General features: G+C 35.9%; 2 protein-coding genes across 2 annotated transcripts in view; one reads left to right on the forward strand and one right to left on the reverse strand.

Annotated features, from left to right (window-relative positions):
* The first annotated feature begins 869 nt into the window (after positions 1-869).
* On the forward strand, positions 870-4,116 carry LOC104465298 (rhabdoid tumor deletion region protein 1-like). Its single transcript, XM_010078285.1, has 4 exons — positions 870-1,068; positions 2,587-2,689; positions 2,882-3,000; positions 3,977-4,116. The coding sequence occupies exons 1-4, from the start codon at positions 870-872 to the stop codon at positions 4,114-4,116; spliced, it is 561 nt and encodes a 186-aa protein (XP_010076587.1).
* Positions 4,117-10,019: 5,903 nt separating this feature from the next.
* Positions 10,020-18,563, reverse strand: part of GNAZ (guanine nucleotide binding protein (G protein), alpha z polypeptide) — a 31,767-nt gene continuing 23,223 nt past the window's right edge. Inside the window, exon 2 of the mRNA XM_010078284.1 lies at positions 10,020-11,109. Within this exon, the coding sequence (XP_010076586.1) occupies positions 10,765-11,109 (345 nt within the window). The 3' untranslated portion in view covers positions 10,020-10,764. The remainder of the gene's footprint in view (positions 11,110-18,563) is intronic.

The following is an 18,563-nucleotide window of genomic DNA, read 5'->3' on the forward strand; positions in this document are numbered from 1 at the left end:
GAGCGGGAATCAGTATACTTGGCTGCGTCGTTTTTATTCACGGAGCTGGGCGTACGCCAAGAGCCGGTTGCTGTGGCGCCCAGAGCACGCGGGCGCGAAAGGCGGTGGCGTAGCTCGCGGGAGCTGTGGAGAGGGAGCCGGGGACGGGCTGAGGCGGCGACATGGTGGTGGGACGGGGCGCCTTTGGTTATTTACTTCTTTTGTTCTGAAGAGAGAAATTGAGTTGTTTAGTAGTTAACTTTGCAGCTGTTTTTTTATTGTTGTTGTTGAGCAGTTTGAAATATTGGAGGTTGTACGTTTCCGTCAGCGGCGCCGTTTTCCTTGCTGAGGGAAGGGGGAGGTCAGCCGTCGCTGAGTCTTTCCAACATTAACGAATTCTGAGGGCGGGTTTAAACTAGACCCATTTTAAAGGAATGCTTTTTTAAAAAAAATGGCTTTTTGTTTGCTTTTGCTTTAATATTATTTTGAACCCTTTATCTGATTCAGTACGCGGGACTGCTTCACTTTTGAAGTGAAGTGGTTTGATGTTTTGCATCTTTTGAAGAACATTCCCTTCCTCACCTCGCACTTCTAAGCCTTCTCGCTCTCTCTGTTTTGCTTTTTTATTTTACAGTGCTCAGCAGAGAATTAAACCAGATCACACAATTCAGCTGATGAACAGACATTAATGCTGATGACATCAACCATTCCAACCTCTTCTCTCATAGCTTCTCAGCGATGTATGTGTGCTAAAATAGCTCTGCTGGGACACAGGGCATTGATTAAAGTCAGTAGTTGTCTTTTTGGTACACAATCTGTCCTGTCATAAGGTGTAGTCATTTTGCAGTATTTGTAGGGATAAGGGGGAATCCTTCCCAGGAAAATTTTGGATGGCACATACTCGTATCTCAGCCTACCTGCCCCCTGATATAGATCCCACAAAAGCTCCTATTGCATTTGGAAGGAGAGCTCTTCCTAAACTGAATGAAGAGTTACAGTCTCCTGAGCTGCTGACTCAGCAGCGGGCATTGATGGTGCTCTGCGATCTGGTCCATGACCCAGAAAAGGTCTACCAGGCAATAGAAGTAGGTGAGTGATCTATTGTCATAAGCTTTGACACAGTGTGTGTGTGGGGGGAAACCATTTTACTTTTGTACGCTACTTTTTTTCCTTGCAGTATCTTTGATGACACAAAATGGCCTCGAAGATTTCTTAGTTTTATTCTCTACTTGTTTTACCTTAAAAAGGTAAAGAATATTATAATGCCGTATACATGATAGCTTGAGTATCCCCACTTTAGGGTCTATCAATGGTTCACTATAGGTTTTATCAACCCCTAAATGCAAAAGCAATGCAGAATCTTTTTTTCTCTTTTGTTTATTCTGAATTTCAGCTAATTCCTAATATAGGCTAATAAATTTTTAAAAAGCTTAATTAGTCCAAAGTTAGAAACACAGCCCCTCACCATACCCTTGCCACTTAGTTATTTGCCTGGAATCTTTTCTAATTCTGTTATCCACAAACATTTCAGAAAAACAGTGAATTTATGAATTTCTAATACCATAAAACTACTAAATGTATTTTATTTACAAAGGGGAAAAGAAAAAGCTTTTAGCTATAACATAAAACTACTAAATATATTTTATTTAGAAAGGGGAAAAGAAAAAGCTTTTAGCTATGCTAGAGCAGGAAAAAAAGGCAAAATCTGTCTTTTTTTCCCCCCTTCATTAGGCATTTGCTATTATGTACAACATAGACACTGGTACCTTCCTCGATTTTTCATGCTTGAGGTCCTCAGAATACTCATATCTCAGATATAATAACTGTCAAAGAACTATGATGAACCTTTTAATTAATAATAAATAATACTTAAATAAGGTTTACAAGTTCATTATCAACATCTGTGACGTCATCTTCTGCCATTGATTCCTTCAGCAGTGGATGTTTTGTATCTACATAGCTCATTATGTAACACTGAAGAAGTCCTCTGATTTGCCGCTGCTTTTTTTCCTCCATTTAATTCCTTCCTATTTTCTTCCTCACAAGAAATACCAATAATTGTGTTCAAAATTTGTGAAGTTATTGTTTGATTAACAGTAACATTGCTGAAGCAATGCAAGATTGTTGTTTGAGGTCTTTTTTTGTCAATCCTATGTGTGTATACACATAATCATTAATGGTTCACTAAGTTTATTTCTACATGTAAAAAGCAATGCTGTGTGTTTTTACATAGCCCATGCTACACCCAAAGAAAGTTTAAAAAAATGTAGGCATCAATCCTGCAAACACATGGTTTTCTAAAAACATCAATAGCTCCACTGACTTGAGTTAATCTGAGAGCTATGTCACTTCATAAATATCTGCAAGGTTAGGATTTACCTTGATACAGAAGTCAGCAGCTTGTTTATAGCATGGCATTTTTAGCAGTACACCTTGAAACCTGAAAATTTCTTCCCTACTTGAGATATGACAATGAGAGGTTCACTGTCATGACAAGATGAAAATTATGATTGTTTGCACTTCATTTTGTGAGATAAAAATTAGTATTGCTATTTTAAATTAATGCTGAAGGTAGGAAATGTTAAAATGAACTATTGTGTCTCATAGGATTGTTGGGTAGCCTGAAGACTTTGCTTCCTCATCATGACAGTACTGTCCGACAAAAAACAACAGAAATCCTCTATATAATGGCTATGGATAACTTTGGCAGGTAAGGGGGAAATCCAGTGTTTACTGAAGAGTATGGGAAGCAATAAAGACGTTTCAGGGAGAAATAACAGAATTTCTAAGTTTGGGCAAGATAGGTGCAATGTAAGTAAGAGTAATTAGTTAATATTAAGCATCTTGCCAATATATATGAGTTTTATTATTAGTTAAGTCTGTCTTCTAATGTTGTTTGTAGGCAAGGGTTGATACAAAACGGAATAATTTCTACCCTCACTGAACTCTTGGATGATCCAATAGATATCTGTCGGAAGAACACGCATCAGATTTTAAACATTATGGCAAAATTACCTCAAGGTAGGGATTTTTTCAGTAGTTAAATATTCAAATAGGCAAAGCAGACAGGTGAATTTACCTGATTCTCTGTGTGAGATAAACAGAAGCTGGGTTGACTACATCAGCCAGGTATACAGCTTTTAAATCCTTCAGTCTAAATAGAGGAATCCAAGCTGAGAATTTGTCTTTGACTTGCCAGAAGAATAGGTTGTAGTACCTCTTACATGCTTCTCTTATATTTATTATGTACATTTATAGTTTTCTAAATGTTTTATACACTAAGGGAATTTATGCTGATTTGTTCCTTTTATTTACAGATTCAGTGATTATAATTTCTATATTTTTCTAGTTGTGAAAATTATAATTGTAAAATTAAAATTTTAGTAGATAGAAATTACCAATTAAAAACCCATACTGTCTACATTCATGGGAAAGTATCTTGTCTGAGGAATTCTGTTACACTACTGGTGCTTAAAGAAGAACTAAATGAATGCTCGAAGCCTTGCTGAGTGAGTGTACATGAATTCTAAAAAGATAAAGATGTATTTTTACATGCATGCAACCCTTTTTGAAGTCCTAAATAACTGAAGTCATATGAAGGATATTAATACAGTGGGCTAAACAACTCTGTGAGCATCACTATAGAAAAAGAAATTTTCTGTCAATTTAATGTCACTAGCCATTTTACAGATTTGCAAATCAGATGAGGCAGGGACTTGGCTTAGGTAAATTTTGACCTGTCTGACTGCCGTTAAAGAGTTCTGTCCTTTACCTGTGTAGACAGAGAGATACCATCCTGTGAATATGTGGGTAATAGAAACTTAAGCGAGAAGAAAAGCTTAACAGAAATAAATAAATGTTGCCAAATTTTTGCATATTACTATTACATCCACACTGGCTAAGGCCTTCTTCTTAGCCCTTTTGGAACTGCATAATTCAGTAATAAGCCTTGCTGTTCAGCCGCTGCTGTACTAAACTTCGTTATTATCTCTAGCAGGAGAGCTTACCACTTACCTCCTTTTGCTGATGGAATTTTCAAATGTGTGCATGATGCACAACTTAAGTGGACTGGAAGGGTTTCAGTTTAAAGATGGAAACCGCCTCAGAGTTTGGTGGCTGCTGTACATACCATTTTAGATATGAATTTGAGACTTACAGATGTAAATTAGAACTAATGTTACATGTAAACACCTGCCTGGTTTTAGGTGGTATCTGCCAAAACTCAGAGCATTTACTAAGTAGTTTGGAAGTTTAGCTACCTAAGCAGAAAACATTCACTGGAGGATGAATATAAGATCTAAGGGGAAAAAAAGAACAATTGAAAAAAAAAAGCTATCCATGTGGCCCTGAGAGAAACTGAGGGCTTTTTTTTTAATTGTTGACAGTTAGACACTTTCTAAAAAGCAGGGACTAAAATGAAGGGTTATGTAGAAAGCATTTTGTCATTTCTACTGTTTCAGCTGTCATTTATATTTAGAGACTTAGTATAGCAGTAAGTAACATTAGCTCTTGGTGGTGCCCAAACCACCAATAAAATGTTGCTGATTAAGAATTCCACATAAATCAAAATACAGTGCCCAAACCAGAGGATCTGTAATGGTACACCATACTGCCTGGTGGACCATTTTGTCCCTGCAAGAGTCTACATGTATCATCTTAGGTCAGGAGCCACTGAGGGAAATGGTCACAACTGTAAAACCAGTTTGGTGATAACCAGGAAATATGAGATGATAGTACACAAGGAGTTGCCTCCTGAGTGGAAAACGTGCTGAGCTGAGAACTCAGCCAAAGCTGGCTGCCAGCTGCAGCAATGCCTCTTCTCAAAACCTTGCCTTTGAAGGCAAAGAATTCACAGAAGCCCTGAAGTGAGCAGGAGCCTCTGCCAGACAGAGACCAGTTTCCAAATTATGTTACAGTCCCAATTTAGTGAAAGTTGCCTATATTTACAAGAAGGTAGTTGCTTTTCAGTGAGTCTTCTCTTGAGCTAAGACTGATACCTATTTCTTCATTTTACCTCTCCCACTTCAGGTACTGGTGGCAGATAAGAATCAGGTTTTCCAAATAAAATTATCTTTGACATTGAGACTTGTTTTGGGGAATTATTCTGGAGGTTTGTCTCCAAAAAAGCAGAAAAGGGTAATTAGTAGTATGAAAATAAGGCATTTAAATAATTGCAATTTCCTTTTAAATGTAAGGAGAATTACTTTATTAGAAACCTGATATTTATGTCTGGTTTGAATAATTTTGTTTCCATTGCATGAAAGCATCTCTCTCTGTGTTATTACCCTTGGGAAAAGGTAGTGTTCTGAGCCATATATTCTTTGTATTTAGAGTAAAAATATAACATATAAAAATGTACATGCCTGTATTTAAGGGCTGGAAGATAACTCCTTGAGCAGAATTTTGTTACTTTAGAACAGGCTTACATGCAGATGGCTACTTACAAGAAACTTTTTTCCTGTTTGCATTTATTTCTACACCTCACATCCACATCATGAGACAGGGTGTACCTTGTATCAGCTGGAGGAGGTCAGCAACTAATGTACCATTCCCCAGCTAGAATTTTGATGTTTTCTACAGTAGAGATAATTTACAGGGCCAATAAAGCAATATGTTCCACACTAGACAGAAGGAACATAAGCTGTACATGCATTTGGCATGAAGCGTAGCTGGTTTTGTTCATGGGAAAATGGTCAGTAACTCCAGTTAGCTCTGTGCCAGGTCACCTAGTCTTTCTCCAAACAGAAGTTATTTAGGAAAATGTGGTTATTTTAAGCAAATACACTTGCAGACTATTCTTTATTCCTAAATTTAAGGATGTATACCAGTGTGATTGTTAAAAACCAAAAGGTGGGAAAACCAACAAAGATTGGAAGAACACTGAGAAGTAACGTTTACAGAAGAATTAACAACTTAGTGGCACAAATGAATGGTCAGAAGACAAAAATAAGATAGATATATCCATTCAGTGGAGGATAGAAGAGGGAGAAGAACCAGCAGCAGGGGAAAAATAAGAACATCATAATTAATAGCAAAACTTTATGAAAACAATTAGTCGACACACAATACTTAACAACGTTAGTGAAAGGGTGTTATGCAGTGATAAATGACCTGGGCAATAACTGCAAAAATAGTTCTAGGAAAAAAAACTTTCAATAGGGTATGGTTAATACTGGAAAAGTGTATATATATCCATATATGCGTACTTAATCCTCTTAGACAAAAATTGAGGTGTATTGGATGGGGCAATGGATTTTTAGGTTTGCCAGAATGTCTGTTTGGGAAGAGTCCAAGAGATAATATTTCTCCTACTTTACTGACCCTCAGCAAATCATAACGAATCGGATCTGTGGATAAGGACAGTTTAAGGATACCTTTATCCCTTTGAAACTTGTTTTGCTGCATGGAGTGCAAATGATAAAAGGACAGATGGCATTCTTATTGCAGCAGATGGAACATCTCTTCTGTGAATGTCATTGTTGCCCAGGTGAAGTGAAAACCCAGCTGTATTAATGCAGTTCTTTCAGGTGGCAGTGCACTGCATTACTGATAAACCTGAGAACTGAGAAAATAGATGCAAATTTAATTGCATGATTTATCCAGGTGGACAACTAAGAGTCCAGGGGTTTCATTTCAGCACCTGTCTTTGGCCCAGACTTTTTAGTTCTAACTTCCCTGTGCCTTGGTTTTCTTATACAATCAGAAAATAGAATTATTTTACTTCTATGTAAAACAGAATTTATTTTAAAATCTTGAGTTCTTTAGACAGAAAACAAAGTAATCATGAGTTACTCAGAATATTAAGATCAAAAACATCGTAGGAATTAAATGATTAGGGATTAATAGCAAGAGAACACGATTACATGAATTGATTCAATTTCTTTTCTCCTTCCCAGGATAGCCTTCATTCAATGAGAAATGTAACTGACTCCTTTTCTTTAGAAATACCCTTAGGCCTTTGTTAAAATATCCTAGGTTCTCCACTTCTATTGTAGGTTGCCTCTAATACTTAAGTTGGAAGGACCTTCTTAGTTGAATAAAGATTTATTTCTTAATATAAAATGCCTCTTACCCTCCTCATAATTAACTACACCTTTGTTTTCATTTTTTTCTACCCAGCTTTCTTACCTTGAAGCTATGATCTAAAGAATGCTAGTGTTTTCTTGTCACTTCTTTCACTAGTCTGAAATGGCCACAGTACCATGAAAGTTACAGGTGAAGGAGGCACACCATCTAATAGTCCATTCATTGGAAAAGGAAGCCCTGGCTCATACCTTTTTAATAGTTCAACTCACTAATAATAGGATAATATGCTATGGAAAACAATTTAGAGCAGAAATATTGTGCAGTTTAAGTAAATGATAGCACTCTAATGGTAAACAAAGTTTAGAGAATCCTGTACTAGCTCTATGCATTGTAATTTAGAGTAGAAATATTGTGCAGTTTCTTAAGTAAATGATAGCACTCTAATGGTAAACAAAGTTTAGAGAATCCTGTACTAGCTCTATGCATTGTACTAGCAATTACTGTAGATAGCTTTTAGTACTCACCAAGTCAAGCAGCTTGACTGCAAATATTACAAGCAGGCAGTAGTACCTCCTCATTAGAAGTAAGACCTAAATGCTCCCTGTGTGGCATGACAAACCTTTTATACATTTAAGGCACAGCCTCATTGGCTCTTTTGCCACTGTCTTTCAGGTGTAACAATTGATGGGGTATTCTTAAAGGGGCCCTCTGTCTTCAGCACAGGAATAAAATACCTCATTCAAAATCAATCACATTTTTCTCCATTATTGATTATGTCTGGACTGAAGAGTTTTGAAATTCTTAAGCCATGACTTGAGCCTCAGAGAATATTTTTGTTTATGATTGCTTTCTCTAGCAAGGTTGAAAATTATTATTGCTTGAATTACTGCCTTCAAGAGTATTGTAGTTCTCTTGGCAGTCCCAGCTCATCATTAGCTTAAGTCTCCAGGTCACATAGAAAAATCCTTGCTTGAAATTAGATATCCTTAAACATGTCAAAAGAAGGATTCTAAAACATAAGGTAAGAAAGATTAGGACTTTTTGATGCATTTTGTAGAAATGCCAAGAAGCAAACAAAGGAATTAAGCTATCCAAGCACTATCAATTATTTTCAGCAGAGGGTTCTAAGTCAAATTCTGTTTAAACACCAGTGATATTATTTCTCTAGCATCCTCCAATAAGTGATTTTTATGAGTTTATGCTGTTTGTACAGGAGTTGCACCTTTTTTTAATGTACATCCAGACTTTTAAAGATTTAAGTTGTAGGATGTTCTGGAAGAACCTTGTTATAGTCTGAATGGGTGGAATTTTCAAGAAAACATCAATGAAGAACCATCAATAAGATAGATCACCTTACATTGTCACTTAAAAAAAAATTTAGATTTTTCTTAAAGCCTAATTTTTCACCAACATGAGCCAGACAGAATTTCATATTGATTTTGGAGACTTGCTGAGAACTCAGTAGTACAAAAATGTGAACACATTTTTCAAGGGTTTTTTTTTCCCAATCTTTAAATACAGGTTTAGGAGACCAACTTCAGGCACTATTCAAAAATTTATATGTGTGCTTATACTTAGACATGTATTTCTAATCATAGACCTCCGTGCAAAGTACCTGCTTGTGTAAGACAGTATGCAGGGAGGCTTCTTATGTATCTTGCAGATACCATGGAATTTTATTTCCTGATATTACCAATAGCTCTTGATCTATAAGTTCTTTCCTAAAATTGCTACTAACCACCTCCCCCAAAAATATAACAATAACATTCAGATTTTGTAAAGATATTAAACGGGAACCTTAATGGGAACCTCAAATCTTACTGAGTTGCTCAAATGTAACTGTGTAAGATTGAAATTGCTGAATGTTGGTGAACAAACTGAGGAAGAAGATCTGGAGCAAATAAACAAAACTCAGCAGTCTGTTATAAAGGAAAGAAAACTTCATAAACATTATCCAGTTAAGTAACTGTCATAACACTAAGTAATGAACACACTATAGACACGTTCAGGATAATTTGAATTATTTATTTTTTTAGGTGGACAATTTAAATGTTGATGTTATTAACCATTTTGTTTTAAATTTCTTAGAGCCCTTGGCTGAGATTTCTTGCACTAATCATAGTACATAGGGGGAACAAAAGTAGAAGGTTATTTTCCAGTGTGCATGTGTGTCTGTGTACGTATGTGCTTTACAATTATCAAACATATATTTACACACAAACTTTACACTGAAGTCTTTAAGAAGTCTTTTCTATGGCAGGGGAAAGAATCAACTGACCAAAGACAGGTCTATGTGATCCGTTTGAGATTTTCCAGTATAGTCCCACAGAGCTTCTTATGCATTCAAACTTTTGCCGGAATGTTATTCCATCCAGTAGTGTTTCTTTAGGAGATGAAACCTGGAGCTGAGGAATGCACCTCTTCAGTTTCCTTAACTTCACTAAACTGCAAATAATTTAAATTATTAAACTGAAATATCAATATATGTAGTTATTGTTCTTATCGCTCATCTTTAACCTTCTAATAATACATCACATTTAAAAAATAATTTAAAAACCAACAAAAAATACTTTGGAGACTCCTGCCTCCAAAGCTTCTGGAGGCTCACAATCTCCATGGCTCCTGCTTCTTGGGAAATCTGTTACAATATTACAATTCCCAGAATGTATTTGGAGCAGTGGAACAGAATTGTCCGTTGGCAACTTTCACATTCAGCAATCCAGACACTACAACAATAATTTAAAAAATTACCTTGTGATTAATTTTTTAATCCGTATTAAAAAAAGAACACTAACCTACTTCGTAAATATAGTTTGTTTTTTGTGAAACACCACAAGATTTGGCAAAAAAAGATGTAAAAGAAGACTGTTTTGATGTATAAAACTCCTTACCAGTAGAAGAAACACTGACCTTAATTTGGCCTATTCATAGATTAATTTCATGTAGTTTTGCTGCATATTTGAAGCCTTAAAGAGCAGAAAGAGCTGCTAGTCACTTTGGAAATCACAGAACAGTTGCGCACCAACAATTCCTTTAACAGGCAAGGTGTCCATGATAAACAGTACAGTAAAGCAGAAGTGTGTACATAGTATATGCTGTGAGTCATGTGCATGTGCATACATGATGTATGTGTATATACTGTTTGGCTGTGTGTACCAATATTGTGGGTGCATGCCCATTCTCTACAACTTTAAGTAGTATTTTGCTTAAACTCTCCTGTTTTGTAGCTTCTGGTTTGAACTAACTTTTCTCCCTAACACAACCATTCTGCTCCACACCCTGCAAACAAGTTCATCTGTCACTCACCAGCTTTGTATCTTCACGTCAGTAAAATTTTAGGACAACTGGATGAAGAATTATTTCTTACATAGAACATGATAACACTCCCACTGTAGGAAATGGAATGAAACAAATGGAATAAAAGTGCAGTGACTGTGGTGAAAACATCTCCACAGAGTTAGGCCTCAATCTCTCTTTTTTGGGGGGGAGGGGGGGAGGGTTGAATTGTTGGGGTTTTTTTTTCCACTGGGGATGTGTGTATGTGTTTTTGGAGAGGAGGCTTTCACTCTCCAGAACATGTATTTGTGAAAAATGATGTAGCGAGTTAAGGGGCATAGGAGGAACTGTGCACATACATCAGGTTTCCCCTTTTCTCTCCTTGGGCTACTAAGCATTGAGCCATTTTTTTTTTCCACTAGAAGCGGTAGTGGTTAGCCCCTTTTTTATCACTTCAGGAAAACAGATTAAGCCCAAGGATACTTAGCAGAGGCCAATATATTTGAGATTGTTCTGAATGATAACATCTGTCACTGCATCAAAGACAAATTGGATGTTACTGGTATCAGTGGCGCAGGTGAAGTGTGAGTAGATCTCCTTGGTCTCTTTGTTGCGATTCAAGTCCTCAAACTGGCGTTGGATGTAGACTGCTGCCTCCTCATAAGTGTTTTGGCCTTTGTATTCAGGAAAGCAGACTGTTAAGGGGATGCGTCGAATTTTTTCTGCCAGCAGATCTTTCTTATTCAAAAAAAGGATGAGGGAAGTGTTGATAAACCAATTGTTGTTGCAGATGGAATCAAAAAGACGCAAACTTTCTGCCATTCGACTCTAGGAGAGGAAACAACAGTGTCAACAATAGTGTTTTAGCATAACTGTGGAAAGCACACGAAATACATTATTATGTCTATCAATGAGCAAAATCTGCTTTTAGAAACAACCTTTGTTTTATTTGGTGATTGTCCATCTTACCTGACCATGAAATTTCAGGGAATTTAATTCACTTATTTTGCTACAATACATTTCACCACAGACTACCTCTTCCTTTTATATTTTTTAAAATATTTGACAACTATGGAGGAAAGTCTAAAACTGAAGATTCTGAAGCAACAGATTTGACTTGGGAAAACATTATTGTGTTCAAACTCAGGTTACCACTATAAACAATTCTTTAAGTAAAAGGGATAAGTAACTTCTAAGCATTTCACACTACATAAACATTCTACTTTTAAAGTCTTTAAAAAAGATGAAACTACTACAGCACTATTGCAACATTGCATCATTAAATGTGTAGTTTAGGGCATCATACATACTCAGAACTCTTTGTTTGCCTTCTCCCCATTGTATAATGGTAAGACTGAAGGAATACCCAAGAACCACATTCTAGTATGGTGGGACAACTTGTGTATTTATAGGTGAAAGCAGAGTTTAGCCAGACATGTTTAACATCTTTCTGTCTGCTGCCCTGAGTAGACAAACTCCATTTATGAACAATTTAGGATGAGCAGTACAAGTACATATTTGGAAACAATCCAATGCTGCTGTAAACTGAAAGCAGAAAGGTCCGTTAGGAATCAACGGCCATCTTGAATTTTCCTCGCACGTTGCTACTGTGAAGCACTTGCTCACGATGCAGCTGGAGCTGTCCATGGTACCAAGTGCTCTTGGAGGGTTTTGAGTTCATTGGTCGATTTACACCTAGAAATAGGTGTAAACAGATGTAATCTTTTGAACAGAAAATATTCTAGATTATTAAAATAAATATCTCTCAAATCTTGGCAAAAGTAGATACAGAAAATATCTTAATCTTTTTGCTAAAGGTCAATATTTTCCAGCGTGTTACAACTTGGATCTTTATTTCTGTTAGTTTTCATTTGCACATCAGCATTATCATTATCTGACTAACTTTAGTCAGCTATTTGTCTAACATGAAAAATTTTTAAGGTATGAACTCATATTTTCTATTTAAAGGAAAACACCTCTTTTAACCAAGTCGTCCTATTCATATTTATAGAATATTGATAAGCATGGTTCATCATATGAAGAAAGCTTTTCATATACAGCAATATAGATTATAACCTTAACTTAAAAACAATAAACAAGCTAAAAACCTATGGAAATTTTAAATAAAGTTTCCATAAAGAGATGGATATTGTCAGATGATTATTCTTTAAGTTTCTATAAAGAGATGTATATAGTCAGATGATTAAACTGATCTTTACAAAAGCTGCACAAAAACTGTTCAGGTTGCTGTTTCATATATTTGTGGAGTCTATTTCTTTTTTAACTCAAAATTAATGATATACCAGAATATAGTTCCAAATCCTCCCAGTCTGTTGTCTTTGATCTCACTTTGAATCACTGTAAACAGTGGATAGTTTAATAATATGTGCAGATCATTAATTTAGTGACTTCAGAGGAGTCATCAGAAGAAGTGCCACTTTCTGTTTGTAAACTTTGTATATAGGGGCATATCTAACCATCTGAAAGTAAGAACAGCTGATTTGATTTTTTTATTTAAATAAGAGAAAAATAATATTTAAAATGTCCAGTAAAACTCCTGGAGATTACTGATACCTGGTTTCCCAGTACTTCCAAAATGTACAATGAATCAATTTATATAGAACTTACATTTTTTTCAAAGCAGCATAATTTCTTGAAGAAATCCTGGAATCAGCTCAAGCCTAATAGTTTTAGAATGGTCAAAAGTATTTTGTTTGTAAAAGAAATATGCAACAGTGTTGATCATTAGTGTTACACTAAAATGGTATCCTGAAAAAATTGCCCCTTAAAAGTGCATAGTTGCTGACATTCGAGCAGACTGTATCACCTAAGCTTTTCAAATTACCTGTTATACTTTCCTCCCTTTGAGTTATTTTTCCTTTTCATTTGCTATGGATTGATCTGGTCAGAATCACATCCTCTGTTCTGAGAGTTCCGTGAAGGCATTGATTTAGTTATTTCAGTGAGTAATCCTGTGTTTATAGATTAAACCCATGGACCTTTGGCTGTTTCTAGTCATTTTGAAAGCCCCAGGAGTACACCATGATGGCTAGCAGTGCCACGGCAGCAAAATGTAGCTGAAATCTAACTCACAAGCCTCTTAAGGCATACTGAAATATAAGCAAAGTTATACAGTTCCTATATTTCAGGGGTTTTGTTTACTTCTTCCTTCGTAAAGGTGGGGTCATCTGACACTTGAGCCTACTTTATATACAGACAGATTTATAGGTGTAAAAATGTGGCTTTAAAAATCTGTTTGAGAGTTTATTTTTCATTTTCATAATGCAAATCCTGACACAACAGATAATCTCCTAAAACATCACACGTCTGTTTTCAAATAATCATGCTTGTCTTTCCTTCGCTGAATTTGTAGCTGATATAAAACCACGCAAGAAGTTTTTAGCTCCCTTGAAATGCTTTTCTTACTAATTGTCTGGAAGAAATATTTTAGAGCTAATATAAGTTTTTGGCCAACTCTCAGAACATTCATGCCAACAGGATACTGCATTTTAAGAGGTTTGCGTTTATTACTATATTTTGTAGCAAATCATAATACTGTTCCTCTGCTACCAAATACTCAGTTAGAGTCTGTAAGGCAAGGATGAAACCAGAGTGTTAAAACCCTTCCATAAATTGTGAAATGTAATGAGTGTGTACAGGAGGACTGACAGTTTTAAATTATTGTAAACTTGGTGATCTCTAACATGATGTAAAGAAAGAATTAGTAAACTATTGTACCTGACACCTAAAAAAATTCTTCTTCAATGTAGTATTATAATGTTGAATTAATAGAGTATCTGAAAGTCCTACACCATGTAACTACACTAAATAGAATTTATTTTAGTTAAAGTGCAAATAAGTCAATCAGGAATCATTTCCAACAAAGATGCAGGCTATATTACACCAATGCAAGACTACAGTTGAATGGTATAAATGCATGATATACCTTGGGAAAGGAACCCCCAAAATCCATTTCATAATTCAATTGTAATAGTAAAAGTAGGAAAATGTGTCACTGGACAATGAGGAAATGTATCAAAAAGGAAAAAACAAGTCTTCAAATAACAGTAAAATGTCATCCATATAAATACAAAAACATTAGGGAAAATCTTAAAATCTTAAATAAGAATTGATATGTCCACAGTTCTAAGATGAAGGCTGATACCTAAACTGAGCCTAAAGATACGTGATGTATCCACTCATATACTCCTATCCTAACACAACAGGCTCATTTCTGGTTTCATCAATATTGTAAAACTACCGTACGTATTACATGGACAGTGAATTTGAGAGGGTTGTGGCTTATTATAATGAAAAACCATAATAAATTATAGTACAATTCCCAAAGGAGTTATAAAAATTTTCTATTAACGTGGAGGAAAAATAACAGTAGGAAAAGGTATTATTCTGCTCTGCAGTGTCTTTTCCAGTTCAGGAATCCTGAGGGGGATAGCTAGCCAGGTGGTTAGAAAAAATGTGCTGCTGTAATTTCATAGCTGGGGTATAAGCAAGATAATGCCAATGCCTTATCCAGATGGCCTTGTTGGGGGCTAATTGCAAATTCTTCTCTGAGCATGAGAACAAGGACTTGGTTGCTTAAGGGAAAGAACATGCTAAGGAACAGATGGCTGCTTCTGTTCTTCCAATAATTTGCAAACATACAAACCTCCCTGGTCATCCTCTGGAACAGTAGAGGTGTGCTTAGCAGCAGAGTTCCAGAACAGAGTTCCCTTCTTCAAAAGGGAAGACCCTGTTATCTAGATAGCAAGTAATTTTTTTATTATTTTTTAGAAAAGAAATGATAAAATGAGCCAAATTGGAATGTAGTATTCCCTCACAGCTTCCACATTAAAGTTTTCTGATCACACCTGTGAGAGCTTTGCACTTAAAAATGAAAAAATTATGAAGAGAGAAACTATCACAAATAAGGGAATTAACTGCCATTTGTACTAAATACCTAAGAACTTCATCTCTCAATCATTATTTCTCTTTCATCATTATTTTAAAACAGATAGGCATTTGGGGATCGTGAAAACTTTAACTAAGCTAAATGAAATTTATCTTGTATAAACCATAAACGATGAATAAAATTGGTGCAGGAATGGTAACGTTTGCTTTCCAGAAAAGTTGGAAAATCTTTAAATGTCAGTAAATCTTGGAAGAACGAGTAGAAGCTGTTGCTATTTTTCTGTTGAGGCTTTTCCTTGTGATAGTGGCTGGCATTTAGCATATGCTGGTAGCTATGAGCTATTTCACAAAATGGTGTGAACCTTTTCTATCTGTTTCAAATGTGTTTAGAGGTCCACAACTTAAGACCTTCTGAAGAAATCAAGGTGAAGTTAAAGTATTTGAAAAAGGGGTGGTGGCATAGAAAGGTAATTGAATCCATTGGATATAAACATTAGCTTTTCCTTAAGGTTACTATACAAAAAAAAAAAAAGAATCAATTCTGAAATAATGAGAGTCTACAAAAAAAATCAAAGGAAATACCATTGCCCAAGACAGTCACAGTGAAAGCAATTCAGGAATTCAAACTATGTTTGAATAAATGTAAAATGGAAGGTAGAGGGAAGGCAGAAGAATTTTGCAGAAAAAATACAGATTGTGCAGAAAGCAAGAGATAGCCTGGATAAATAGAGATACTTTTTTTCTTGTAAAAACGTCTAGACTGAGTGCTAGTTGAAAGGTCCTTCCTGTCTAGCAGTTGGGCAGTCCTGTTTGAGTGCTGGATAAGAGAGACTTGTTTTAAAAAGAAAAAGACTATTGTATGATTCATCTTTACTTCAGAGAAAGGAGACTCCTACAGAAAAGCACAGGATCAGGTGGCTGTGGGTCTAAATGCAGAAAGATCATAATAATTAATGAGTTACAAAAATAATTGCTTTCATTTAAAAATCAAAAAGAATAAACTATCTATCTGTTGTAAAGAAGTAAATAGACTTAATCCAGTTCACTCTATATATTGCTTAAGGAAAGAAATTAAGAACCTCACTGAGGTCAGATTAAACTGGGATAGAACACTCTACCTGTGTTGTCCTGTATATACCTGTTTCTAGCCTTGCCATCTCCCAGAAGGGACAGGGTAACCAATAGGGGTTTGACTAGACAGGGTTGTTTAGCCTTTCCAAACCCTTTCTTTCCAGTCCTAGGATCCCAAAGTTTTCCTGGAAAATGTTGTGAATTTTAAAATGTCAAAATTAGAAAGGGTGACATAGAAGGGTAGGTTCCATTGTGAATTCATTAAGAAGTGTTCTTAACTCACTTAGCAGCTTATTTTATAAGCAAACTCATTATCCCATCACCAAAGTAATATGTTACATTAGTCTAAAACCACTGCAGGAATTCCTGACCAGTTACATGGTAAACAAAACAGGAAGGAAGTCAGGATAACTAGAAGCAGCTATGTCAATATAGCACCTGTCATATGGATATATATATACATGTACCAACTACTTCTGTCCTTCCTACCAAAATTCCTTTCAGTGTCCTGCATATATCAGAGAAATATGAAGTGCAGAAAGGAAACTGACATAGCATGTTATGTATATATATATATATTTACTTTATGCCAATAAAGGAAAATTGAAAGGATGATAAGAGAAGGTTTTATATTAGAGGAACCTTGAATCTCTACTATGAAAGGTGCATACAGAAGGTTGAGAAACATGGATATTATGAACTGGAGCCCTGAAGAAATCTGGTGTGATTTTGGATAGGAAGATATGTATTTATATGGTGAGGACAAAAAAAAAAAATGTATTAAGAGTGAAATAAGCTTGCTTCCAATTTTTCTTAACAGATTTATCCTCAAATCAGGAGGAAATATTAGACTAGCAAACAAATGTAATCTACCAGATTAATTCCTCATTATTTATAAGATAGTGTTCTGTAATTGCTTATACTTACAGTTTGTATGTGAAAATGTAGAGCAGGTAGAGGAGGCAGTAGTCAATATTTCATACCTCTTTTTCAGAAAAGAAAGGGAAAATAAACCTGACAAAGCAGTACTGCAGGATACTGTTTCCCTTGATGATTTCCTGGGGAGTATTACTACTGTCTTTACAGAAAATTCTGCAGATGATAACTGAATCTGGCAGCATGAATGAGAATTACAAGGGGACTTTTATTCTTGGCTATTATATAGGATAACAATGAAAACATTATGAATATTTTATCACATATGATCTCTGAAACTGGAGGAGAATTGTAGTGTTACTAAGGCTTACTGTGGACTAGACTAGACAAAGCAGAATTGGGAGTATTACTTTAACAGAGTCATGAACATTTGTCTTTGAAAATTGATCCCTGAACTTTTTAGGTGTGCATTGAGACAGCATGTCCATGTGAGTACATGATAAGTATTGTTATGTAGTGGTTACAGCTATGTGCCAATGGCAGAGGGGGGTAAACCACTCTCCAATACTATCTATCAAAACTGTTTTATATTCCTAGATCAGGAACAATACAGATTTGTTAATCCTAGTAAGTACAGTCTAACACCTGGCTATGATTATACTAAGGAGAGTGTCTGAGCCCAGACCTTTAACCTTAATATCAGCCTCCCGTGTTTAGGCAATAAGCAATTTAACACTGCATTGACCTACAAGGAGCAGGTGAGGGAACCGGGCTTGTTTGGGCTGGCAAAGAGGAGGCTAAAGGATGATCTAACAACAGCCTACAATGACTTGACATAGTTACAAAGATGATGAATCTAAACTCTTCCCAGCAGTATCAGATGAAAGAGCACTAATTGCCTCTTGGGAGGTTCAGATTAGATGTCAGGAAAAAATTTTCAGTGGAAGACTAGCACAGCACTGGAGCAATTTGCCTAGAAATTTTGTGAGATCTCCGTCCGTAGAGGTTTTCCTCACTCAAGTAGATAAAGCCATAGCTGGCCTGATTTACTGTTGGCAATAGTCCAGCTTCAGCTGGGACGATAGGATAAGTGACCTTCAGAGATCACATACAGCCTACATTTTTATAATTCCATGAATTGTAAAAACGTATTTATAGCTGAATCCATAGATGAGAAGTCAGTTTTATGCACGCAGTTCTGAGCAGATCTCAAACTTTTCATCCCAAAGAGGCAAACTCAAGCATAAGGGCTATCCTTTTGATGGAAAGCGTTATACTACACTGTCATTATCCTGTTGGTGAGGCAGGATAAAAAGGAAATGGCAAACAAATAGAGTTGTGCCATTTGTAGAATACCCATTTTTTTATTGTTTTCTGTTCTTTCAAGCTCTCTGCACCTTAGAGTAGTTGGTAAGCTTTTAAAATAC

This window comes from Pterocles gutturalis, unplaced genomic scaffold, assembly GCF_000699245.1.
Source record: "Pterocles gutturalis isolate BGI_N339 unplaced genomic scaffold, ASM69924v1 scaffold43373, whole genome shotgun sequence".
NCBI lineage: Eukaryota > Metazoa > Chordata > Aves > Pterocliformes > Pteroclidae > Pterocles > Pterocles gutturalis.

Coding starts and splice junctions, on each gene's coding strand:
- LOC104465298 (XM_010078285.1), top strand. CDS start 870: ATGGCACATACTCGTATCTCAGCCTACCTGCCCCCTGATATAGATCCC. Junction 1,069..2,586: donor CTACCAGGCAATAGAAGTAG/GTGAGTGATCTA, acceptor TGTGTCTCATAG/GATTGTTGGGTAGCCTGAAG. Junction 3,001..3,976: donor TATGGCAAAATTACCTCAAG/GTAGGGATTTTT, acceptor TATCTCTAGCAG/GAGAGCTTACCACTTACCTC.